This window comes from Tetrao urogallus (genome assembly GCF_951394365.1).
Source record: "Tetrao urogallus genome assembly, chromosome: 6".
Taxonomy (NCBI): domain Eukaryota; kingdom Metazoa; phylum Chordata; class Aves; order Galliformes; family Phasianidae; genus Tetrao; species Tetrao urogallus.
The window spans coordinates 56,327,399-56,348,276 of NC_136819.1; the positions used below are offsets into that span (position 1 = coordinate 56,327,399).

The 20,878-nt window shown below is 43.1% G+C and overlaps 1 protein-coding gene across 1 annotated transcript in view; it reads right to left on the reverse strand.

Annotated features, from left to right (window-relative positions):
• The window catches only part of KTN1 (kinectin 1), a gene marked incomplete at both ends in the record, with an annotated part of 49,337 nt that overhangs the window by 19,976 nt on the left and 8,483 nt on the right, over positions 1-20,878 (reverse strand). The window contains 23 exons of the mRNA XM_079537495.1: positions 302-339; positions 898-975; positions 1,084-1,174; positions 1,860-1,897; positions 3,451-3,519; positions 3,687-3,777; positions 4,427-4,464; positions 5,314-5,382; positions 6,156-6,246; positions 6,380-6,414; positions 7,549-7,617; positions 9,299-9,389; positions 9,493-9,530; positions 10,257-10,325; positions 10,628-10,718; positions 11,258-11,295; positions 12,107-12,175; positions 12,578-12,744; positions 13,043-13,130; positions 14,076-14,208; positions 15,711-15,817; positions 18,052-18,192; positions 20,545-20,661. Of these exons, the coding sequence (XP_079393621.1) occupies positions 302-339; positions 898-975; positions 1,084-1,174; positions 1,860-1,897; positions 3,451-3,519; positions 3,687-3,777; positions 4,427-4,464; positions 5,314-5,382; positions 6,156-6,246; positions 6,380-6,414; positions 7,549-7,617; positions 9,299-9,389; positions 9,493-9,530; positions 10,257-10,325; positions 10,628-10,718; positions 11,258-11,295; positions 12,107-12,175; positions 12,578-12,744; positions 13,043-13,130; positions 14,076-14,208; positions 15,711-15,817; positions 18,052-18,192; positions 20,545-20,661 (1,856 nt within the window). The remainder of the gene's footprint in view (positions 1-301; positions 340-897; positions 976-1,083; positions 1,175-1,859; positions 1,898-3,450; positions 3,520-3,686; positions 3,778-4,426; positions 4,465-5,313; positions 5,383-6,155; positions 6,247-6,379; positions 6,415-7,548; positions 7,618-9,298; positions 9,390-9,492; positions 9,531-10,256; positions 10,326-10,627; positions 10,719-11,257; positions 11,296-12,106; positions 12,176-12,577; positions 12,745-13,042; positions 13,131-14,075; positions 14,209-15,710; positions 15,818-18,051; positions 18,193-20,544; positions 20,662-20,878) is intronic.

A 20,878-nucleotide genomic window follows, 5' to 3' on the forward strand; every position in this document is an offset into this window, starting at 1 on the left:
AGGAGAAATTATCACTAGACACAAGCAGCAGCAACAGCTTCGCTACTTAGTGCAGCCCTGGGCGATCATTCACTTTCACAAAGCATCTGAAGGCTGCAGCTCAGATGCACGAGGCAGGGCCACCAGACGTTGCTATTACACGAGCAGCAGACGTGCTGGCTGGTGTGCATCCATCAGCACTAACAGCTTACTTTAGCAAAGCCCATAAAATTCTTGAAACCAAGTTGTACATTCCAATTTAAGCCAGACGCCAGCACTGAGTGCACGTTACAGCAGAGAAGCTGCTATGAAGTGCACTCACCGGCTCTCCAGGTCCTGGACTTGGGATGCAGCAGGTACCTGAAAAACAAGAATTCCCAATCTCATTTTGATAGCACAAGCCATGTCAGAAGTCTTTACGTTAACAGTCACTCCCAATGAGGCACTGAGAAGCTTGCACCGTAACAAAGCACGTTGCTCCAAGAATATCTAAACTTCAGAAGCGTGGATTTCTCCATGTATCCCAAATCACAGCAAAGCCTCAGCACTTCAAGGGAAAGCACTTCAGGAGCTCCCCTGCTACCCCTTCCCCTACAGAGACACTGCTTCAGTGTGGCAAGGAGGCACCCAGCTGTGACTATGCTGATGAGCTCCTAAGTTTCCAGACTGCTCATTAAGGACAGTATCATCCAAGTTGAAGGAAAGCTCATCAAGCTCATCAGCTGCATTAACATCTGCTTTGGATAAACACAGGTGAAATAGGCTTACTGCATAGTATACCCCACCAGTTTAATCAAACAGAATTTAAAACAGCTCTGTAGATTGAAGCCAATACAAACTTTTTAAGAGGAGTAGAGGCTAAACATCTTCCAGTTCAACCAAGCACCCTCTATAATCACACCACTCTGCAAGCCATACCTGTTGGAGCTGCTGCAGGTTCTGCTGTTCTAACTCCTGAACTTTACTGGTTAATTGTGCAACTGTATCTTGCTGACCCTTTGTACAAACAGAAAAAAAGGAGCTTAGAAGTATAAATGTAATCCTTCCACATCCAGAAACACTGCACCAGGATTTATTTCCCTTCAGAATACTAAGGAAGCTTACCTTCAGCCATTCTCCTTTCTGAACAATCTCTTTCTCCTTCTCTTCCAGTAAGGCCTCCATGGTTTTCACCTGATTTTCCTTCCCCTTCAACCTGTACCATCACACACACAGACACACAGAATAAGCCCTTGCTCTTTTATTCATCTCGAAAGAAAAGAAATACTGTGCTTTTCAGCATGTAACAAACAGAAGCAGTCTATGTGATCAAAGGCATAACCATAATTCACCTGCTGAAAAATCAATGTGAGAACATTTCCACATCAGACTTGGTTAGCAGGAGAAGCCCTTGATCATGGTACTGATCATTAAGCGAAAGCAGTCAAGTTCTGCATCAACACACATTGCAGGGATTTCAAATGAGTGCTCTCCTCACCTAAAAATAATTCCTCCCCTTCTCCCAGTGGGGAAGGGAGTCCCAACTGGGGACATGAGGGACAGATGACCACAGCAATTCAATTCTTATTCACCAACCCACCTACTACAGTACAGACTCTATTAAAGTAAGCTTGCCACAGCACCTTGCCTACGTGCTTCCAACCTGACTTGGATTTCATCCCATGTAAGTTAATTCAGGTCCACAAAGCCAAGCAGTGCTTCCCCCTTTGTTTGCAGGCAAACGCGGTAAAGTTGCACATCTACTAAGTCTGGTGTTGCTTGTTTGGCTCCCTTGATGAGAACCAGAGATATTCTTGGGCAAGAATACTTTAAACTGAAGACCAGAGCAGGGAAATGAGGAGTGCATAGGGCAGACGAAATATGTTAGCAGCTGTACTTACAGAGTCTGAAGTTCTTTGACTTGGGATGTAATTGACACCTAAAGAGAACAATCAGTACTTCAGTTCAATAGCCATTGAGAAGACACATGAAAGCTATAAAGTGCTTTAGGGAGAAACAGGTGGAAGAACTTTAAACACCATTAAAAACAGGCAGTGATGTAAGCACAAACACAGAGTCTTTGTGAGAAAATAAATGATGAGAAGTGAAAGATCTCCGTTATTTACTTTCACCACTTTTAAAACAGGACTTCCACAGCAGAAGGGAAAAGAGTGCAAGTGGGAACACATGCAGGCCAACCAGAGCAGCGTTCGCTGAAGGCAACAAAGGAAAAAGCAGAGACTGATGACAACCACCTCACGGGGAAGGGCAGCTCAGGTCAGAGATCACCTCTGGTCATTCACATCTTTGCACGACAAGACTAGACATGAACTGAATAACTACGACAGAGTAGAGATATTTGCTTTGAATTTTGTATAGAAAACTGACAAAGCACAGAGTTGCTACCTGTGTCGACACCAGCTGTCCAAACAGCTCCGTGAGTTTAGCCCTCTCCAACCCACTTCAGACATTCCCAAAAGCCTCTGTTTCTACTTGCAGGAGACCAAGAGGTGCACATGTACTGCCTCTGGAAGAGGTGGGAGCTTGAACTGGATGATCTCCAGAGGTCCCTTCCAACCCCTGTGATATGCAGGGCCAGTGACACCAAAATGCATTTTGTCCTGGGCTCTGTGTCACTTCCATAGATGGAACAACACAAATAATTCCTCCAGTTCCTGGGAAACTGCACTAGAGGAAAGGTCCAAACATGTTCTATGAAGTTTTGCCTAGAAAGGACAAAACTTTAACACTAAGAAGAAAGTAGGTGACACACTGGAATGTCACTAGAAAGACTGAAAAATCAGGCTAAAAAAGGCAGGCACCCCACACAAACAAGCAAGCAAACTTCCTGCCAGCACAATGGATCAAGCTGCCTGCAGAATGGACTCCCTAAGGAAACATGGGCTCCTAGATGCTAGACAGCCAGCATGCCAAAAAAGCCAGCACTCCTCCATTTCTGCATTCCTGATAGCTAGAGTAAAATCTCCCTCTGCCAAGACAGGCTTTCTTTGGACACTGGAAAAAGAATGGCCTTAGCTTTATCCAGAAACCAAATAAAATTTGGGTCAGTATTATTGTTCTAGTAACAAAGAACAACAGAAGGAGAGATTTCAGCAGCACTGGAGATTTCAGAAAGTCACAAAGCCAACAGACATCCTGGGGTTCCACTGCACTGCAGGGACAGTACATGCCAGCACACTGTGTGCCCAGCCAGACCTAATGCTACAGTGTTTTAAGCAATGCCAAATCTTGCCAAAAGTCAGTGACAAATGTAAAAAGCTTTGGCATCCAGGGAAAGATGGTTTCCGCAGGGCATTAGCAGTTACACTACATATTTAAAGCTTCATATCAGAGAAAAGCGTAGCTCTACCATCACAAGGTTTCCTTATCTAATGACATACATCAGTGAAAGAAAACACAGTCAAACAGAAATGAGTGAGCAGTGCATCCAAGGCAAGTCTGGTTCACACTTCTGGCGCTAAGGTGTTTTACCTGTTTCTCCATCTCAAGCTGGGAATTTCCTACTTCTTCTTTCAGAGCCTCTATTTTCTGTGTCAAAGCCTTTTCAATGACAAAACAAGACAGGATTGGACAATGGAAACAAGAACACCACAAAAATGGAAGCTACGAATTCATCTCTGCAGAATGCCATGCAGTAACGAATAAACGGTGTCAATGGCATAGACACAGAAAGGAGCCAAGGTGTTGGAAGGTACTGAGATGGGTACCTGAACAGTCTTTTCCTTGCTTGCTACTTTAAGGATTTCTGCTTGTAGGAGTTCTTCCACTGATTTTATTTTGCCATCCTTCTCATGGATCCTTAGCAAGAGCAGAAGAATAGCATTAGTTGGCTGAACAAATGAGGCTATGTGGGCAAATACAGCTCACATCCCATCAGTAGCTTCTGGGAATCACAGTGGGACCTTCCACTCTTGCAGGCACCATTTTTCACTGCAGTCCCAAAACCAGAAGCGACCAGCAGGAGGAGTGTATGAGAATAGTGCAGAACACACCAGCTTTACATAACCAGTAGCTCATCATGCTAAATAGGTAGCTTAATTTGCATACTTAAGCAAAAAAAATACACCAATACCTCTGGAATGAGGCACTTCAGCCTTCACTCAACATTTCAGCAAAGCATTTATTAACTTCAAATGCACATACATATACAGCTTGAACAAGCTCAGTCCTTTCAGAGCACCCACTGCAAAGAAACAATTGTCTGACAATTCAGTGCAATCCCTCGTCCAGTCACAGTTAGACTTATGAAGTTAATGGCTTAGCAGAGAAACAAGTGGATTTTCAAAGCTGTTCATCTGACCTGACATGCTTCCAAAGCAATGATGCTCCCTGCTGCACATGCACACTTCACCCAGTTAAAACTAAGCTGTTTCAGGGAAGCAGAACAAGCAGTCATGGAATACAGACAGAAGTGACAATCAGAAATGGAACTGGTGCAGGCACTTACACTTTCTGGAGTTCTTCCACCAGTGACTGGAAGGAAACCTGTTGAAAACGGATTTTCAACTTAGAAAAACGAGAGAGCAAAACTATCTGCAAATGGTAAGGGGTGAGGAGTAAAGAGCTTGGACCCTTTGGCACTGGGTAAAAGAGAACATAGCAGTCTAGAGATGTTATCTATCTGGCTGTTCCTGCCAAAATTAGCTGGTCTGCAACAAATTACAGCAAAGCAAGACAAAGTCCACACTCCAGCTTTACTAGGAGAAGCTGAGCTTTGCTGTACATCTCCCCACAGGGATTCTAACAATAAATATTTAGAGGTTTTTTTCCCCCCTCTCTCAAACGATTTTACAGAAATGCTCTCCTGAGCCACCCATACAGAACAGGATACCAACAAGGTACTCTGTGATAGGCACTGAGTGCACTGAGTCAAAAACAATAATGCAGTAACGAGCATCATACTGTGATAGTGTCACAGAACACAGATACAAAGAGAAGGGGGCTAAATCACATCTGCACAAGTGTGGGTTAACACTAGAAATCTCAAATATGCAGACTCAGGCTAATGCAACAGGAGCTCCCTACCAGCCATGCTTATTGCACCAGGCTGCTAGAAAAACACAGCCCACAGCCATTGCAGTACGTGGCAAGATAAAACCAACCCACAACCACTGCTGAATTGGAACTTTGAGATCCAACACGTTTCTGACACTTATGCAAAGGAAGCATTTGACAGATATTACAGCTTCCAGACCAGCGCTAGAAGAAAACAGGATCCTTTGCCAACAGGCTTCAAAGACATCCTCGCCTTTTTCCCTTGACTTTTGCAACCACAGCAAGATCCTTTCAGATTTAAGTTTAGGTGTAATAAAAGTTTTAGATGAGAAGTACTACCTGCTCCGATAGCTGAATTTGCAGACTTTGAAGTTCTTTTCTCAAGGATGAATTTTCTGTTCGCAGTACCTTTGAAAGCAGAGAAACAGGTAATGAAAGACTCATTTATTGGGGAAAATGTGTTAAGCTTGACAGAAAAATAATTTATTTTAGAACAAGCGAAAGACTATTTGAAAGCCTGAAAGAGACCCCCCTCTGCAGCAGTTAGAGCCAAATTATTCAGTGGAATAATTATTCTTCAATCCACGGGAACACTTCAAACTTATGTCCAGGGAAACATTAAGATGATGTGCTCACATCTTTGGCTGTTTGGCACCCTGACAGTTTGCTAGCATGCAAGTTCTCCCTGGGGTCCTCAGTAATTCACCTGGAGCTTAGGGACACAAAGTGAGCATTGTTTCAGATACGTCCAGACAGACAGAACAGAGCATTCCAGAAAACTCAGCAGGAAACAGATCTTGGTACTGCCCTTCAGATTACCAGTAAGTAAAACTGATGCAATAGTCTCATGCTGCCAAGTTACTACAAAAAACCCTTTTCTAAAGACAGATTTGCTTCAGATTACACCAAACATACAGCTCTGCAGATGTATTACCTTTACTCCAAAGGACATCAAGATGCTAGTAAAGCCTACTCTAAACTAAGCAGAGAGAAGCACACACACATACCATTACTGCCTGTGTTTAGTCTGTGCTACCAAAAAGGTTTTAACCCTATCTCCAGAAGCCTCTCCTACTCAAAGAGAACAATCTCAGATCTCACTATAAGCATGACAGCATGTACTTTGCACAAGAGCACTTAAGCAATATTTCCCCATAAAAAGATAATACAGGAGTCTTTACCTTCAGCTCCTCCTCTTTATTAGCCATCTGTATGAGTCCTGCCTCAAGCAGCTCTTCAACCGTCTTGATTTTATCATCCCTCTCTCTCATTCTGAGAAATCAGAAGTGAGCATTAGGAAAGCAGTGTTAACCTCTGGCAGCATCTTAGCTATCAATAGCAATCCTGCTCCCAGAACTGGATCTCTACGGGATCCTTTGGTGCAAAAGAAAAAGTGGTTTCTTACCCTCTTTCCATCTCCTCTAACAAATCTTTGTTTGCCTGTTAAAAGAAAAAAAAAAAGCAACAGGGTGATCACCAGTGGGATCAATAACAATTTGGGATTTTAACAACAAAAAGAATTAGAGAGCATCAGCTTCTCCAGAAGTTTAGTTACTGAACTGCACCAATCCAGCAGGTAACAGAGTTGGGGAGAACGTCCTCATCGCACAAGGGTCTAATGCTGATCCTGGACAGATGTCAGGCTTCCCAGAAAGGTACAGATCCAGCCCAAACACCTGAGAAATCTGTGTCCTTTCAGTATCTACCAAAACCACAAGCTCCACTTAAAGCTCACCCACCAGAGCATTTATGACTTCTCAAAGGCTAACAGTAATGCACTTTAAGAGATCCCACAAGAAATGTAAACCAGCCCCCAAGGAAAATCAGCTATTTCAGGCAGGACAACAAACCAGCCCTCTCAGGGGAGTAAGAGCTGCAAACCTGATTATTTGCCAGAAGACAGGGAGCTGCTGACCAGCAGATACCAGCATGGGACTAGAAAGGAAAGTTTCCTGTCCTGCAAGGCTTTCTCCAGCATTTCAGAAAGTTTTCTCACTTTACAGGAGCATGAAGTTGGGTATTCAGAGCTGTCTCAGGCTTTGAAACTGGGCAGAATAGCTCTTATCCTACAGTATCCTGCATGAGCACTCAGACTGATGCCATTGCAAAAAACATGGAAGAAGAGGAAGAAAGAAAAAGAGAGCAATAGGAAAAACCACCATAAGCGAGTCTGTTCTTTGATTAGTACTGGTTTGAGAACTCACTCTCAGACAGAATGAAAACAAGCAGCATGAAGATCTTACTCTGGTCTCTCCCCAGACCAATAAGAGATCTTTCTCCTAGGAGGGCTGGTTGCTCGTGGGGTTTTTCTACTCAGAAATTTATCATTTAAAGTGGGAGAGACTGCAGAAAAGTTCTTGCTTGCATTAAGCTAGCATTCTCTAGGGGAGGAAAAAAATACACATTTTGTATGGATACTCTTTGCCAGATCTAGAAGCTGCATGACTTGGACTTTCCACGTGTACCTAAAAAGCAACAGATTTTGCTCACCCCATAGCCCACTTAAAAGAAAACACCCTAAGAAATCCAAAAGAATTAGAGGACGTTTGATACAACCTCAAATGTTGGCTGTACTGGTTCAGATAGGAGAGTCTGCAGCTTCTGCACTTCAGCTTGCAAAGTTTTGTTCTGATCCTTGAGAATCTGAAAGGAAATTCACATTTATCAGCTCAGAACTGCACACCCAAACTACAACATTTTCACAGTGGCAACAAGGTAATTAAATACCACAGAAGCTGTTACAGACAGTTCTTAGGAAGCTACAAGACTACAAAGAGTCCTTTAGTACAGGGAAGCAAGAAAGATGGCTAATACTTCTGTCCTTATGTTCCCATGAGAAATTCAGCTGTTACCATCCTCATTCCCTGGCAGAGGATCAGTCAGTGCCAAGTACACAGGCAAGAGAAACTGCATTTTCCTCCTCAAGGAGCATCAGCAGCATCTCAAGATTTGACAGCAGGAAGGGACAGCAAAGGTGAGGACTGAAGAATTGCTGTTTTGAGCCTGGTTTTTCCCTCTTCCATGTGCGTGGGAAGAAAGGAGCACTTGCTCAGGTAGAAGCATTCGGGGCAGACTTAGGTTTGGGATCAAAGAAATTCCAAGGGCACAAAACATTCATGCTGAGTACACTGTGGATTTCCACACTATCACAAGAACGACCCTTTGCACTCGGGTCCCTGCTCACTTCCTGAGAACTGCCAAATTGCCTCCAGGTGATTTTTGGACACAAAGTACCTTGCTGATTTCAGCCCATAACCACCCCGTAACGCCTCTAAAGTCTTCTTCTACTCTAAATTCACATTATTCCTTATCACATTCACTTTCACCACTTCTTTCTTAAAACACTGCACCACCTAGAAAGCCCCCTGTGATTCTTGAGAGTCAGACCACACAAAGTAATCAAATGCATAATACAGCTGTCACTTCTTCACGCTCACCTTCCACACCTCCCTGAAGGTTCAGCTAATAGCTTATTGTGAAGAACAACCACCTAAAGTCCTACTAACCAGCTATTAACTGAGGGAACCATTACCTGTTGTTCTTTGAGACCTTAGAGAAACTTTGGGGTTTTGCCACCAAAATCTATTCAAAAATGCAATTTTCATAAGTGAACTGCATTCACTACTTGGTAACAGTTGCAAGAGCTCTAGGAGATCCATAGGGCATGGCCTCTCTTAGAGAAGCTATGCAGCCTACCCACCTGCTCTGTTCATCACCAGCAAACCTACCAACATGGTATTGCAAAGCTCAGACTGAGTTAGGTTGATCTTCAGCAACACCACTTAAAAACAAGCACCAACTCTGCAGTGCAGACCCCAGATCACAGAACTAAAAGCTTTGGAAATTTAGCTGCTTCCTTATGAGAAACAATTTGGAAGCTGGCAGGAGGGAAATAAACATTTTTATACCTACCTTGGCAGAAAAATAAAAAGAGGAAGAAAAAAAAAAAGGATTGACAGCATGATAACCCAAGCAAGGGCTCCCACCAAGGCCTTGGAAGTTGCATTCAAATGTAGAATGCAACAAAACTGCAATAGTTTTTACTGAACAGCCTTCTCCTCCACATTTCAAAGACATCACTCTTTGCAACTGTAGACGCTACACTTGACTTGAGTTACCCCACATCTCTCACCATCTGTTGTTATTACTCTGATATCCCACCTTACCCTTGCCTTGTAAAAAAAGAATGCTGTAACACAGCTTAACACCTGGAAGTCTGCTCTGTTTTACAAACCAACATTCAATTGTCTAAACTATTCCACAACCTCAGAAGCCTGGAAAACCTGATGTGGTTAAGCACAAGGATAGTTGTTCTGCATCTTACCTTAAATTCTTCTTTTGTGTTCACAGACTGAGCAAGTTCTTCTCGAAGCTGCTCCTCAAGAGTTCTTATTTTGTCATCTTTGATGTGAATGCTGAGACACAATAGAAGAGTTACATTCATCTTACAAAAAGCATCAATTCAAAAGAACATAAAAGACTGATAAAAATTGTTTATTGAATGCCAGATCTATTTACCTTTTCTGCATCCTTTCCAGCTCATGTGCAGCAGCAGCCTAGATATAAAGAGGATTAACACAGACTTAAGATACATCACATGATTCAATCAACCTTTCATTCCACAATATTAAAAAGCTAGAACAAGGCGTTTGGCCTCTCAACACATGACACCAGCAAGAAAGAAAGGGATAAGCTTGTCATTATGCACTTGTAAAACACCAATACATACCAGGCAAGCATGCAATTACAAGAAGAAAGAAGATCTTGAAAGGATTCATTTAACAACCAGGATTTTCAGTAATTAATCAGAGCACTTCCACCTCTGTAATGCACTGGCCACACAGTAATAGCAGAGGAGAAAGCATTTGTTTGGTTTTAAAAATACATCTGTTGTCAGGTAGGTTTTTCTGTATATTCTTGGTTTTTTACTTTCTTAGATGCCGGGGCTGCATATTTAACAACAGTTGTGTTCTCCCCTGTGCAATGTCCTTAGGACATCAGCAAATCTAGATAAACCCAACCAGCAAATGCTTCAGTCACTTGGCTATCTTAGTAAGAAACAGATTCGGCCAGCGAAGAAGGGAGGTTAAGAGCAGATCTCTGACCAAAAACAAAACCTCCAGGGAATCGCATATTAACCTGATTCTGTAACCTCACACAACCTCACACTGTTAGTGGTGCCTAGCTCGCTTACACCAACAGATCTGCCTTTGCATTTAGGACAAAACAGGCAATGGGAAGATACCAAAAATGAAGCCTTATTAATGAATCCGTTATTTTACCTGTTCATTTGTCAGAGCCTGTAACTTCTGTATTTCTGATTTCAGGGACAGGTTCATATTCTGCAAGACCTGAAGGAAGAAAAAACACATTTGCATTTTGCACATAGATGGACTTTCAGCTAAGTCCACTTTTCATTGTAAAATATCCCTGGTTGTTTTTTGTCATAGACTAGAGGTGATTGCAAGGGAAACCCCTAACATCTGTCATCAGCTTTCATCACACACCAATCCTGGCTAGATCAGCTGCCTTACAGTCAAAGGAGCTGGTTCTAGATCTAATGACAGCAACCACCTCACAGGCTTCATTTCATATGCACACCCAATGAGCCCATCCCTCCACCAGCTGGCATTTACATGTGCTTTTATTATACCTTGAGCTCTTCTTCCTTGCTTGTTAAATTGGCGTGTTCATTGCCTAATGAGTCCTCCATCTGCTTTAGCTGTTTGTCCTTTTCTGCAATGCTGTATAAATGAGAGTGATGACATATCAGTACTGGAAGGCCTAGAATGAAAGTTGCCCATGAAACAGGAAGCTAAACACAAAATACATGCTAGCCCTTCAGTCCAGGTCCTACCCACATTTCTGCTGACAGCACGTTTTGAGTCCAAAAGCTTTTCCCTCCATTTCAAATGCTGCCTGCTTGCCAAACATTTATGGGATGTTTTCTAGCTCCAAAACAAAACTACCCCATCTCCCAAAGGGAGAAATGGTCAAGCACATCTCTGCTTGCTGCACTGATTCCCATAAACAACAGGAGGCACTGCTTTTTGTGCAGCACAGACCCCCATAAACAGGCTGCAAATCTGAGACCAGACACAGAAAGGAAGTCTGCAGGGACTGTTTTCCCAGCTCTAAAGTGAATCTCATTTAGGAAGTGAAAAGCATTGACAACAATTCCTTCACCCTTCCCTCCCATACACACTGTGCATGCACTGAGGAAAGGTGGTGTGTGATAGCAGCCAGTGACATCTCCCAAACACCAGGGGAAATGAATGCTCACACTTTGTGCAGTTCTTCTGCCAGGACTGAAGCTGAGGTCTGCAGAAAAAAAAGAAAAAAAACGACCACAGCTGAGAGTAAAGCAAGGCAAAGAATCAACCTCTGCAGCAAACCAGGAATAGAACTTGTAAGATTTGTCTCATTATTTCAAACTGACCCAGGCAGATTTCAAATACTTCCTAGCTACAGAACACAGGAAGGATCTCAGCACATACTAACATCCCTTCCCTTTCTGCTCAAAGCAACACAACCAGAAGATCCTCTTTGTCAGATTCCAAACAAGCAGTGGGAATCACCAGCACTTGTCTCCTAAACTTAGCTGCCTTACAGGACACCCCACTGTCAAACCACTTCATCAGCCCTGATGTCCACACAGGTACCTATCCAGTCCAACCCTACTTCCTCAAAGGGGCTTTCTGCCAGGTGTTCTGTCCCCAGTGGACTGAACAGAGCTTTATACAGCAGCCACCTAAGTCACTATTCCTCAATCTGATGACAAGGGGAAAAACACTATCAGTTGGTTCATGGGAGGACAGCAAAAAGACCAAAGAACCACATGAGAATACCCACACATGAAAAGGTATAGAAAAAAAGGAAATTGAATGGTATTCCACTCCTGGTTCTAAATGAAAGGCAGTACAGGAGGAGACAGGTGGACATCTTCCCTCCAAAGAAAGGAGAGCAGAAGCTTAAGTTTTAAATCAGGTTGAGAACATGACAAAAGAGGATGCTAACAAGTCTTCACTTTCATTATTGCTCATCTCACATCCAGCTTAAAAAAAGATCTGTCTTTTATAGAAGATTCACAATTAAAGACTACAGAAGAAAGGGAAGAGGGAACATGCTGTACCTGGGCTGCCATTTGTGAATGAAGCTTCTGAAGCTGAGTGTTCAAAGCATCGTTCTGCTCTACCAGCTCCTAGTAAGAGAGCAGAAAAAGAAAAGCAGGCTGAGATCTGTAGATGGTCAACTTCTGCTGGCATTAGCTCCTAGTTGTGCTTCTATCAGTAAGAACAGTTTAGCATTTAATTTTCACATATTTTGGAGATGCCATCTTTCTCCCACGGAGATAGGTTGGTTTGAGGGGAAGTGTAACATCCCACTTCATCTGAAAGGAAATATTCCCTACCCCACCAGACACCTGCTGGTTTCCCTGCAGCCAGCAAGGATTATTACATGCTTGCTCCCAAACGGCTCCAGTCCTCCTCCCAACACTGCATGCAAGCTCCCAGTGGGAAAGCTTAGTTAAAGCAGCATTTCAAGGTTATTACTGTTTCCACAGACACAAAGGGGAAAGAAAAGTAAGATCTGTGAGCAATACCTGCACCCTCAATTGCATAGAGTCCTCCTTAGAAGCTCTCTTTTGCTCATTCTCAATCAGCTGCAACATCCTCTGCTCCAGCTGCTGTTTCGACAGCATCATATCAGTAAGTTTGCTGTGCAAGCTCTGGATTTCGTTGTCTTTGGCGACAAGCTTATTCTGCACATCTGTAGCAGAAACATCAGGATTTAAATTCAGAAGTACATACTTGAACTCTAGGGGGAAGTAATTTGCACTGCGAACAGGGAAGCTGATGAGAAGCCTTGATCCAGCAAGCCAAGGTTCTTCTCATCAGCATTTAAAGTTGTATCACAGCACACGATTTCCCCAGGGTGTGCAAGCACTATTGACATCAATTTGAGCTCTATTTAACACTTAAGCCAATTAATATTATTATTATTTTTTTTTAATACAGCAAGATCACTGCAGTTAGCACTATGTGGGATTTTCTTGTTTGATACATGCCTTGTTGTGCTGCTTCGTGCTCTGCTGTTCTTTTCCTGAGATAAACCTGGATTTCTTCCCATCGTCTCTCTGCTTCCTGCTGCTGGACCTTCACATAGAAGACAGAATTGACGAAAATAAGTCTAATCTTTAATTTAGTTTTGAAACATTCGGAGTTCACCTCTTCAGTGCTATTCCCAAAACATATGGTAAGGAAGGAAAATTGTTCCTTGTTTTCATTAGGGCGCATCAGAGAGACAGAGCACCCTGTAATCCTCCTCCCAGAACAGTTTATCCCATTAATTTGAAAGGCAAATTGTGAACAGAATTTAATCACTGGCTCTTAACAGGATGATTTCTGTAGTACGGAAGTGCAGCATTTTTGCTCTGCAAGTTCAGAATTAACAGCAGGAGCTGGTCTAGCCACATAAAACACAAAAACACATCTGTAAATTAAACCACATCTCAGCCCTAGGTATCAATTCTCCACCTGCAAGGACTGGAGGCAGACAGAACTTCTGAGCTGAAGATCTCATCGGAAAATAAAGATACATCAAAATATCAGTATACTTCTAAAAAAAAATTGTGCATTGAAGCAAAAGTGTGGAGCTTCCAAACAAAGAAGAATAATTTTTATGAAACAATCAACGAGTAAAAGAATTATTAAAAAATCCTATTTGGATGAACTGCTCCAAAGTATCATGGAAACCAGGCCAAACCAGGACACAAATCTTGTCTGAATTGTAGAAAACAAAGTTCAACATCACCAATTAAGGTTTTTAAAAGATATTCACCTGGGAGGGCAAGTTCGTTGTCACAGTCTGTAATCACTGAAAATACAGGTACTGAATAAAAGCATTAAATAAGCCCACAGGCTGGCTCAGAAATTATCCACAAATTGATATTTGTGTATCTAAAGACAACGGACAGAGACAAGTGGCCAGGGAAACAGCAGAAGCAATTCTCACACTCCTTCCATCCTGCCCAGCTCAGGACTTGGCTCAGATAAAAACCTCAAGTGCAACTCAGCAAGGCAGAGAAAAAGCAAAGTCACCTTTAGCTGAGCCACTGCCTGCTCTGCATTCTTCTTCTGGAGCTCCTCTTGCTGCAGCTTGCTGTTCTTCTCTCCCAGTTCATTCACCAGCCTGGCACAGTCCTGACGCAGTTTGTTCAGTTCAGCTGCCTGCCTAGAAATAAACATTTTTACAGCTTCTTGTTCAGTTCCTTCCCCTCTTCCAAGAAGCATATGCAATACCAACAGCTAGTCAAACATCAAGTGTTGTATTTGCAGCCAGAGGGCTGTGCTGAGTTTCACTCACATTGTTTTGCCCTAGGAAAGGGATGAGGTCTGGAATGCTGGCTGTCAGCACAGCAGCTATAACCCAAAGCCAGAAACAAAAGGGAACTCAATAAGCCACAAGCAGCAGCTCCTTCAAAATGTTTGAAAGCTGATGGTTATAATTTGGATGGCTTTATACAAAAAGGGTCAGCACACGGAAAAGTCTCACAAATTCACATTCTGTTCCTCCTCTCATGAAGGATCCTTGATCTGTAACTCACTGAAGACTTAACTGTGGGAATCTCTCTGGACTACACTTTGCCTCATGGACCTGACTCACTCTCGACTTGTGAAGGTGTATGATGCACTCTCTCACTTAGGGAGTGAAGATGCATTTGCATTTGTATCACACAAGGCAAGAATTCTGCAAGGCTCCTCTCTGTGTATAAGCAAACAAAAAGCATTATGTTATTAAAATTTGCCCAAACGAAGCATTTTTTTCAAGATTTGGTAATTACAACACTTCATTTCTACAACCAGGGCATCTCTACAATCAGAGGACTTGCCCTTATTTTATGCCATTACAGAAAGCGGGCAGGGAGCAGAAAGTGCATCCGCTGCATCATGCTCAGCAGTTCAGCAGTTGTTGGCAGAATGGTCCATAAATAAGTAGCACCTCGGCGTGAACAGACCAGCCAGAAAATGAAGACACAGCAACATTTCCAAGCCATGACAGGGCTCTGACATTCCAGTCTCCAACAGTAACAAATCAGCTATCTGAGAGCATGTGAAGCGTGGTTTTGGCTTCCTGAAGGCAGAAGGCCACTAGCAGCAATTCACCCATGTGCCTACAGCCCTTATCAGGCACTCAGTTTGTCCCTGAGCTGACAGAGGACTGTGTGTATGGTTGTAAAGTTAAGTCATAACTCACAAAAAGATGACACCTTGAGGTGCTTTTTGATTCTCCAAGCGATGGTGGATGAATCCGGCTGTCACCCAGTGGTACCATCACTGCAGCACACTGACATTTTCCTTTTTAATGCAGGACCAACTTATAAGGTCAGAGCTGCTGTCCTCCCAAGAGATCTGCAATAGCACTTCTCCTAAAGCCAGGTGGACAAATGTACCCTACCAAATACACTGGCTATGATTGAGCACTCCTGCAGTTCTTCCTGTCAGACCTCAGACCTCTAGCAGCCTAGGCTTCATCTGATGAAAGACACTAATCAGTTTTGACAGCTGTGGCTCAACGCAAACACAAACAGGTACCTTCATGCTCCAAAATCACAGTTACCTGGTTTAAACACAAATGCAAAGACAGCCAAGGAAATGGAAATGAAAGGAGCAGAAGCCAGAGTTCTTCAGGCAAAGCTTAAAAATATGCAGAGCTCCAAGCAGCTGCTAACATACTTGCTCTCCATTTGATTGGTAGAAGTGCTGACAGCATCTCTCAGGATACCATTCTCCTGCTTCAGGTGGCTTATTTCTGCCTCCATCTGCTCACAGCGTTGCTGGAACTGAAGAGGGGAGAAAAAGATTACAGTAAAAGAGAAATCAGAAATCACCAAAATATCTCAGCAAATGCAACTATACAACAGTTAAAGGTAACAATATTCAGTGTTTTTCTAGGCAAAAGGACAGCTTTACTTCCCTTCCTCATACCAGTCCTCCACTAAATTGATGCAGCTCAGCTCTACTTGCTTGAATAAAACATCAGTTTCCTTTTACACCACTCTATCAAGGCCACATTTCAAATAGCACACAAATATTACTCAGGATATTGATAACTATCTACAGTTGCACAGTTGAGTTATCGATAATTGGGTACCTATCTCCCTTTCCAAGGAAGAAATAAATTCACTGGATTAATGCCAGAGGTTTACAAAGCCTGTAAATGAAGCAGAAAAGTTGGAAATAACCAAAGATACACAGATTGTAGCATGTAAACTGCAAAAAGGCTTGTCCAGATCTAACATCCTGAAGTTGAGACTACAAAGACCTTTTTCTTTAGGTAAAATTATGCTTCAGTTACATTTCAGTGTGCTTGAGAGATGCCCTAAAACCCAAAGCTGCTTCACAATAGTTTAAACATGACCAAAACACAGGATTCAAAGGGGAAAGAAAGAACAACAAACGGACTTTGCATATCCAGATGCCAGCACAGCTGGTCCTACAGCCTGCTCTGAAAATCCTGAAGCATGCACAGCACATAACACGTTCTTCCCCTTCCAGCACCAGTTGCAGGTGCAGCTGACACCATTTCCAAGACCTAGTTTCACCATGAGTGACTCATCAGTGAGGATCTTGTAAGCACAAGTCCACAAAAAAAACCATGAATACCAAACATCTGAATAACAACAACAGCAAGAGAGTGGTCCATTGGGGAGCAGCCACATCCAGCTCAGCACCAACACATCCAAGGAGTTGTTCTCTCTGGGCTTTGATGAGCTTGGGGTTGTTTTTTTTTAGTATTTGTTTTGTGATGGTTTTTTTGTGTTCCTTGCTTAGTATTATTTTTATTTTAAACACCACACAGATGAAGAGGATCTGGAATCTTTGATGGCTATGGTTCAGTTTCTCTGCAGCACTGTGAAACAGCAGCAGGGGGAGCAGGACCAGAGCACACCTCTGCACACCCTTCCTCCAGCTGACTGCTATAGAAGCTGGTAGAAATCACCCTTTGGTCCCCAGACCTCCTCCACCTCCCCCAGGAAGATCCTCTCACTTTGCAGTTTCCTGTGTAGGTTCAGGTGAAACAGTGTCTGCTCCAGAACTGCAGAGCTGGCATTCTCCAGAGTGCCAAGATACAACAGAAATATCACTGAAACTGGATGTTCACAAACCAGGCTTGGTGCTGTGACAACCTTTCAGGAGAACACACCAGCACGACATATCTAAGCACATGTCAGGGCCTGGTATAGGCAGGGCCATTTTGCTTAAAAATATCTGGTGAAAACTCCTTCTGAAGTCACTACATCATAACAAATTCAAACAAGGGTCTAAAAACAAAAATATAAGCGCTGCCCTTCAAATATTCTCAGTAAAGCACCTTCCTAATCAACGATACTTCTTGTGTATTAACTTGACTAATCTCTCCATGCTGAGATTTAAGAGCAAGATTTATCAGCTTCTAAATGATCCTCAGCATTAATGTCTACCTGAAGTTGAGTATTTCAATTAGGTTTCATGCTCAATTGATTAACATTTCAGAATACCACAAAGCAGAAGTATCTAGACAAGCCAGGCTGCCTAGCACTGGCCTTTTGCAGACTGAAACAGCCACCTTTGATAAGACTCTGCCTTACAAATCAGCCATGAACTTCCCTACCCTCATGCACATGGGTCACACTAGCAGCTATCAGCACACTGCACTCAAGATTCCAGGTAACAACCACTTCCACAGAAGCTGACTTGAAATAACAAACGCTGCACTCTTTGCTAAAATAAAGGTTTCTTAGCACTGATCTGTTTGTATATGAACTTCAACCCAAACAGTGAAGGATGAGAGGTGATGGCCTCAAGTTGTGCCAGGGAAGGTTTAGGTTGGATATTAGGAAACAGCTCTTCACAGAAAGAGTAGTAATGCAGTGGCACAGCTGCCCAGGGAGTGGAGGGGGGGGGTCACCATCCCTGGGGGTGTCCAAGAGCCAGGTAGCACTGAGGGACGTGGTCAATGGGCACGGTGGGGTGGTTTGGACTTGGGGATCCCCGAGATCTTTTCCAGCCTTAATGATTCTACAAAAGCTTTTACCTTAATCTTCATCTGCTGGGATTCCTGGTAGCTAACATGTATTTTACTCTGAAAAGTGCCATGCTCCTTCTCCAGCGCGTTGATGCGTTCCCTCATTTTCGCTGTAAGCAAGCCGTTCCTCTCTTTTTCTGCAACCAGCTCCTTGGGTGGGAAACCAAAGGAAAAAGAAAAGAAATCACCTACCACTCTCTTCTAGAATCCAACAGACACAATGTTTTATGATTATGAGGAACATATCAAGCATACATCAAACTACAGCAAGCACCAGCATTCACTCACAAATTACAGTACTACACTGGCCAAGCTTCCAGCACCCTTTTGAGGATTTTAAATCAGCAATTTCACATGTATTAGAAAAGAGGTTTGCCACTTTAAACAACAACCTCCTGTTGTCTTATTTCTATCAAGTTTAGCCAGATAATACAGAGTCCTAATGATTAAAGTCACAGATACTGCACAGGGCGTACCTTGGATTTTCCTCCCAGGTACAGCAAAATGAAAGAAACTAGATAAAGAATTGCAGCAAAACTACAAAGCATTTCAGAGCATGTAATTGCTTTATAGCAGGTTGCAAAGCCAACGCTGAAAACAGTTTTGCCATAGGAGATGGGGTACTAGCACCCAGCAATAAGGCCTGAATTCCACCAGCATGCCACGTTATAACTTCCAAATGAAAATACACAGTTCAATTTGGATCATTTATTAGCCAGTAACTCAACCTGGACACCTGAGAAATCCACAGAGCTGCTAATCTGCAATATAAGTGCATTTGCTGCAGAAAGCAAAACCATTGAGTGCAGGGCTCAGGCAGCTCTGATCACAGGAGTATTTGCACACTCGAACTCCAAGTGCCTCCAGCTATGCCACACAACGTAGCTCCACACAGTGCCAGAGGCTTCTCCAGGGATCCGAAGTGCCCACATTAGCAGTCAGCCTCTCCGACAGCACAGAGAGCCCTGCCACAGCATTTCAGTGCTCCAAATAACTAGCCTGAATACCTTCCACCTCTTCAGAGTAATTATAAGCTTTGTCCACATTTCATTTTCAATAAAAGCTGTTCTCTCTTTTTAGAGCCAGCGAGTTGGCTTCAGGAAGCTGTCTTCTTCAGAATAAAAAAAAAAATAAACCATAATAAGCTCCCAAGCATACGTTCATAGAGTAACCAAAGACATTAGGAGATAGTTTAACACAAAGCCTTCTCAAACACAAGTGTCATTGGTCTTCCATCTGCTAGGCTACAACAAGAGGGAGGCACCATGACATTTTCTGGCTTCCTTCTACCCCTCCACCAACTTCTGCCATTCATCTACAACCCTCACCAGCCCATGCACCCCACCAAGGCAGTGCCAGAGATGCTGGCAAGACCAGCTCTCACACCCTCAACACCACAGAGGTCAGGCACTCCTTGCTCTCATTCATCCTCTCCAGATATCACCTGCACTGACAGCCCCGGGGACATCTCTGCACCTCACCTTTAAGTCCCTCCACAGCTTTCAACAGTGTATTCAAAGGAATGTATTAATTAAAAGATAAAAGCTTGTTGAGTTTTTTCCTTTGCTTACCCTGATGACTTAGCACTGCAGCAGCTCTGCCTTCACCTGCTTCCTCTCAGCTTTCAGGAATGCCTGTTCATTTTTCCTCTTCCCTTTCCTCCCCCTAACAAAACTGGTAAAACTGTAACAACCACCCCTCTTCTCTGCAGACCCTGCCTTGCTTTCCAACCACCACCCTGTGGATGGCTTTTCCCCTTCCACTACATCAGTTTCCCTCCACACTCATGCTGTGGCACTCACACTCCTTCTGTTCAGATCCTGTCCCACAATATTCCTGATTCTAACATCACTCTTCTTCCAAATTACCCAAAACATAAGAATCCTACCCCTGCCAAGTCTCTGATTTATTACAACACTGACATAAATCAGTTTTCCACAGTAACTGATCTCCTTTGAAATATTCAATACAAAAAAAACAACATGTAGTTTCATGAAGTTATCTCGACAGTGGTGCAACTGTAAGTCTAAAACCATCAGTGCTGCAACTCAAGGGGCCAAGCAGCATTCAAACTTGCTGCAGCTTTCTCAAAGAAAGCTGATCATTACTGTGCCTAGAAGCAAGCAAGCATCCAAATACTGGAATATGTATACTCAATTAAAGCTGCAATGGAAAAGAGGTGTTTTATATTTATATCCATGTAATGCTCACGAAAAAAAAAGAAGCATTTGCTCTTAATAACCTTTTGAAGAGGAAAATGGCCTCAGTTTAAAAGTGCCAGTAAGTGAACTACCTGGAAAAACTACTGGCAAACAGCTCTGCACAAACACACTAATAGCATCATAAAAACTAACACAGAGTCTTGGAACACCTTCCCAATATAAGAGATTCCAGCTTTTAATTTACACTAACCTCAACAGGCCAGAATTTGTTGCTGCTCATTCTCCAAGCCCCTGCAATTATCCAAAAGCTCTCTGCACACACAAACTTCTTTGCATTTACCTGGGTTAGCTGCTTGCACTGCTCCTTTGCAACAGCTGCCTCTTCCTTCATCGCAGCGAGCATTTTCTCCTTCTCTTGCAGCTGATGCATAGCTGCAGCCGACTCTGCCTTGCTGGCCTGCAGCAAAAGCACACACGAGTGGTCAATACATGCCAGAAGTACACCAGCAGAGTGAGGCTGAAAGGAAGCAACACCCCCTCATGTCCTCACATGGTTTGTGTGCACAGCGTACATGGCACCACGAGTACCCAGCCCTGCTGCTAATGGATCCTGCAGCGCTGGTTTTTTCGGACCAGGAAATGCATTTTCAAATGCACTGAAACCAATTAAGAGA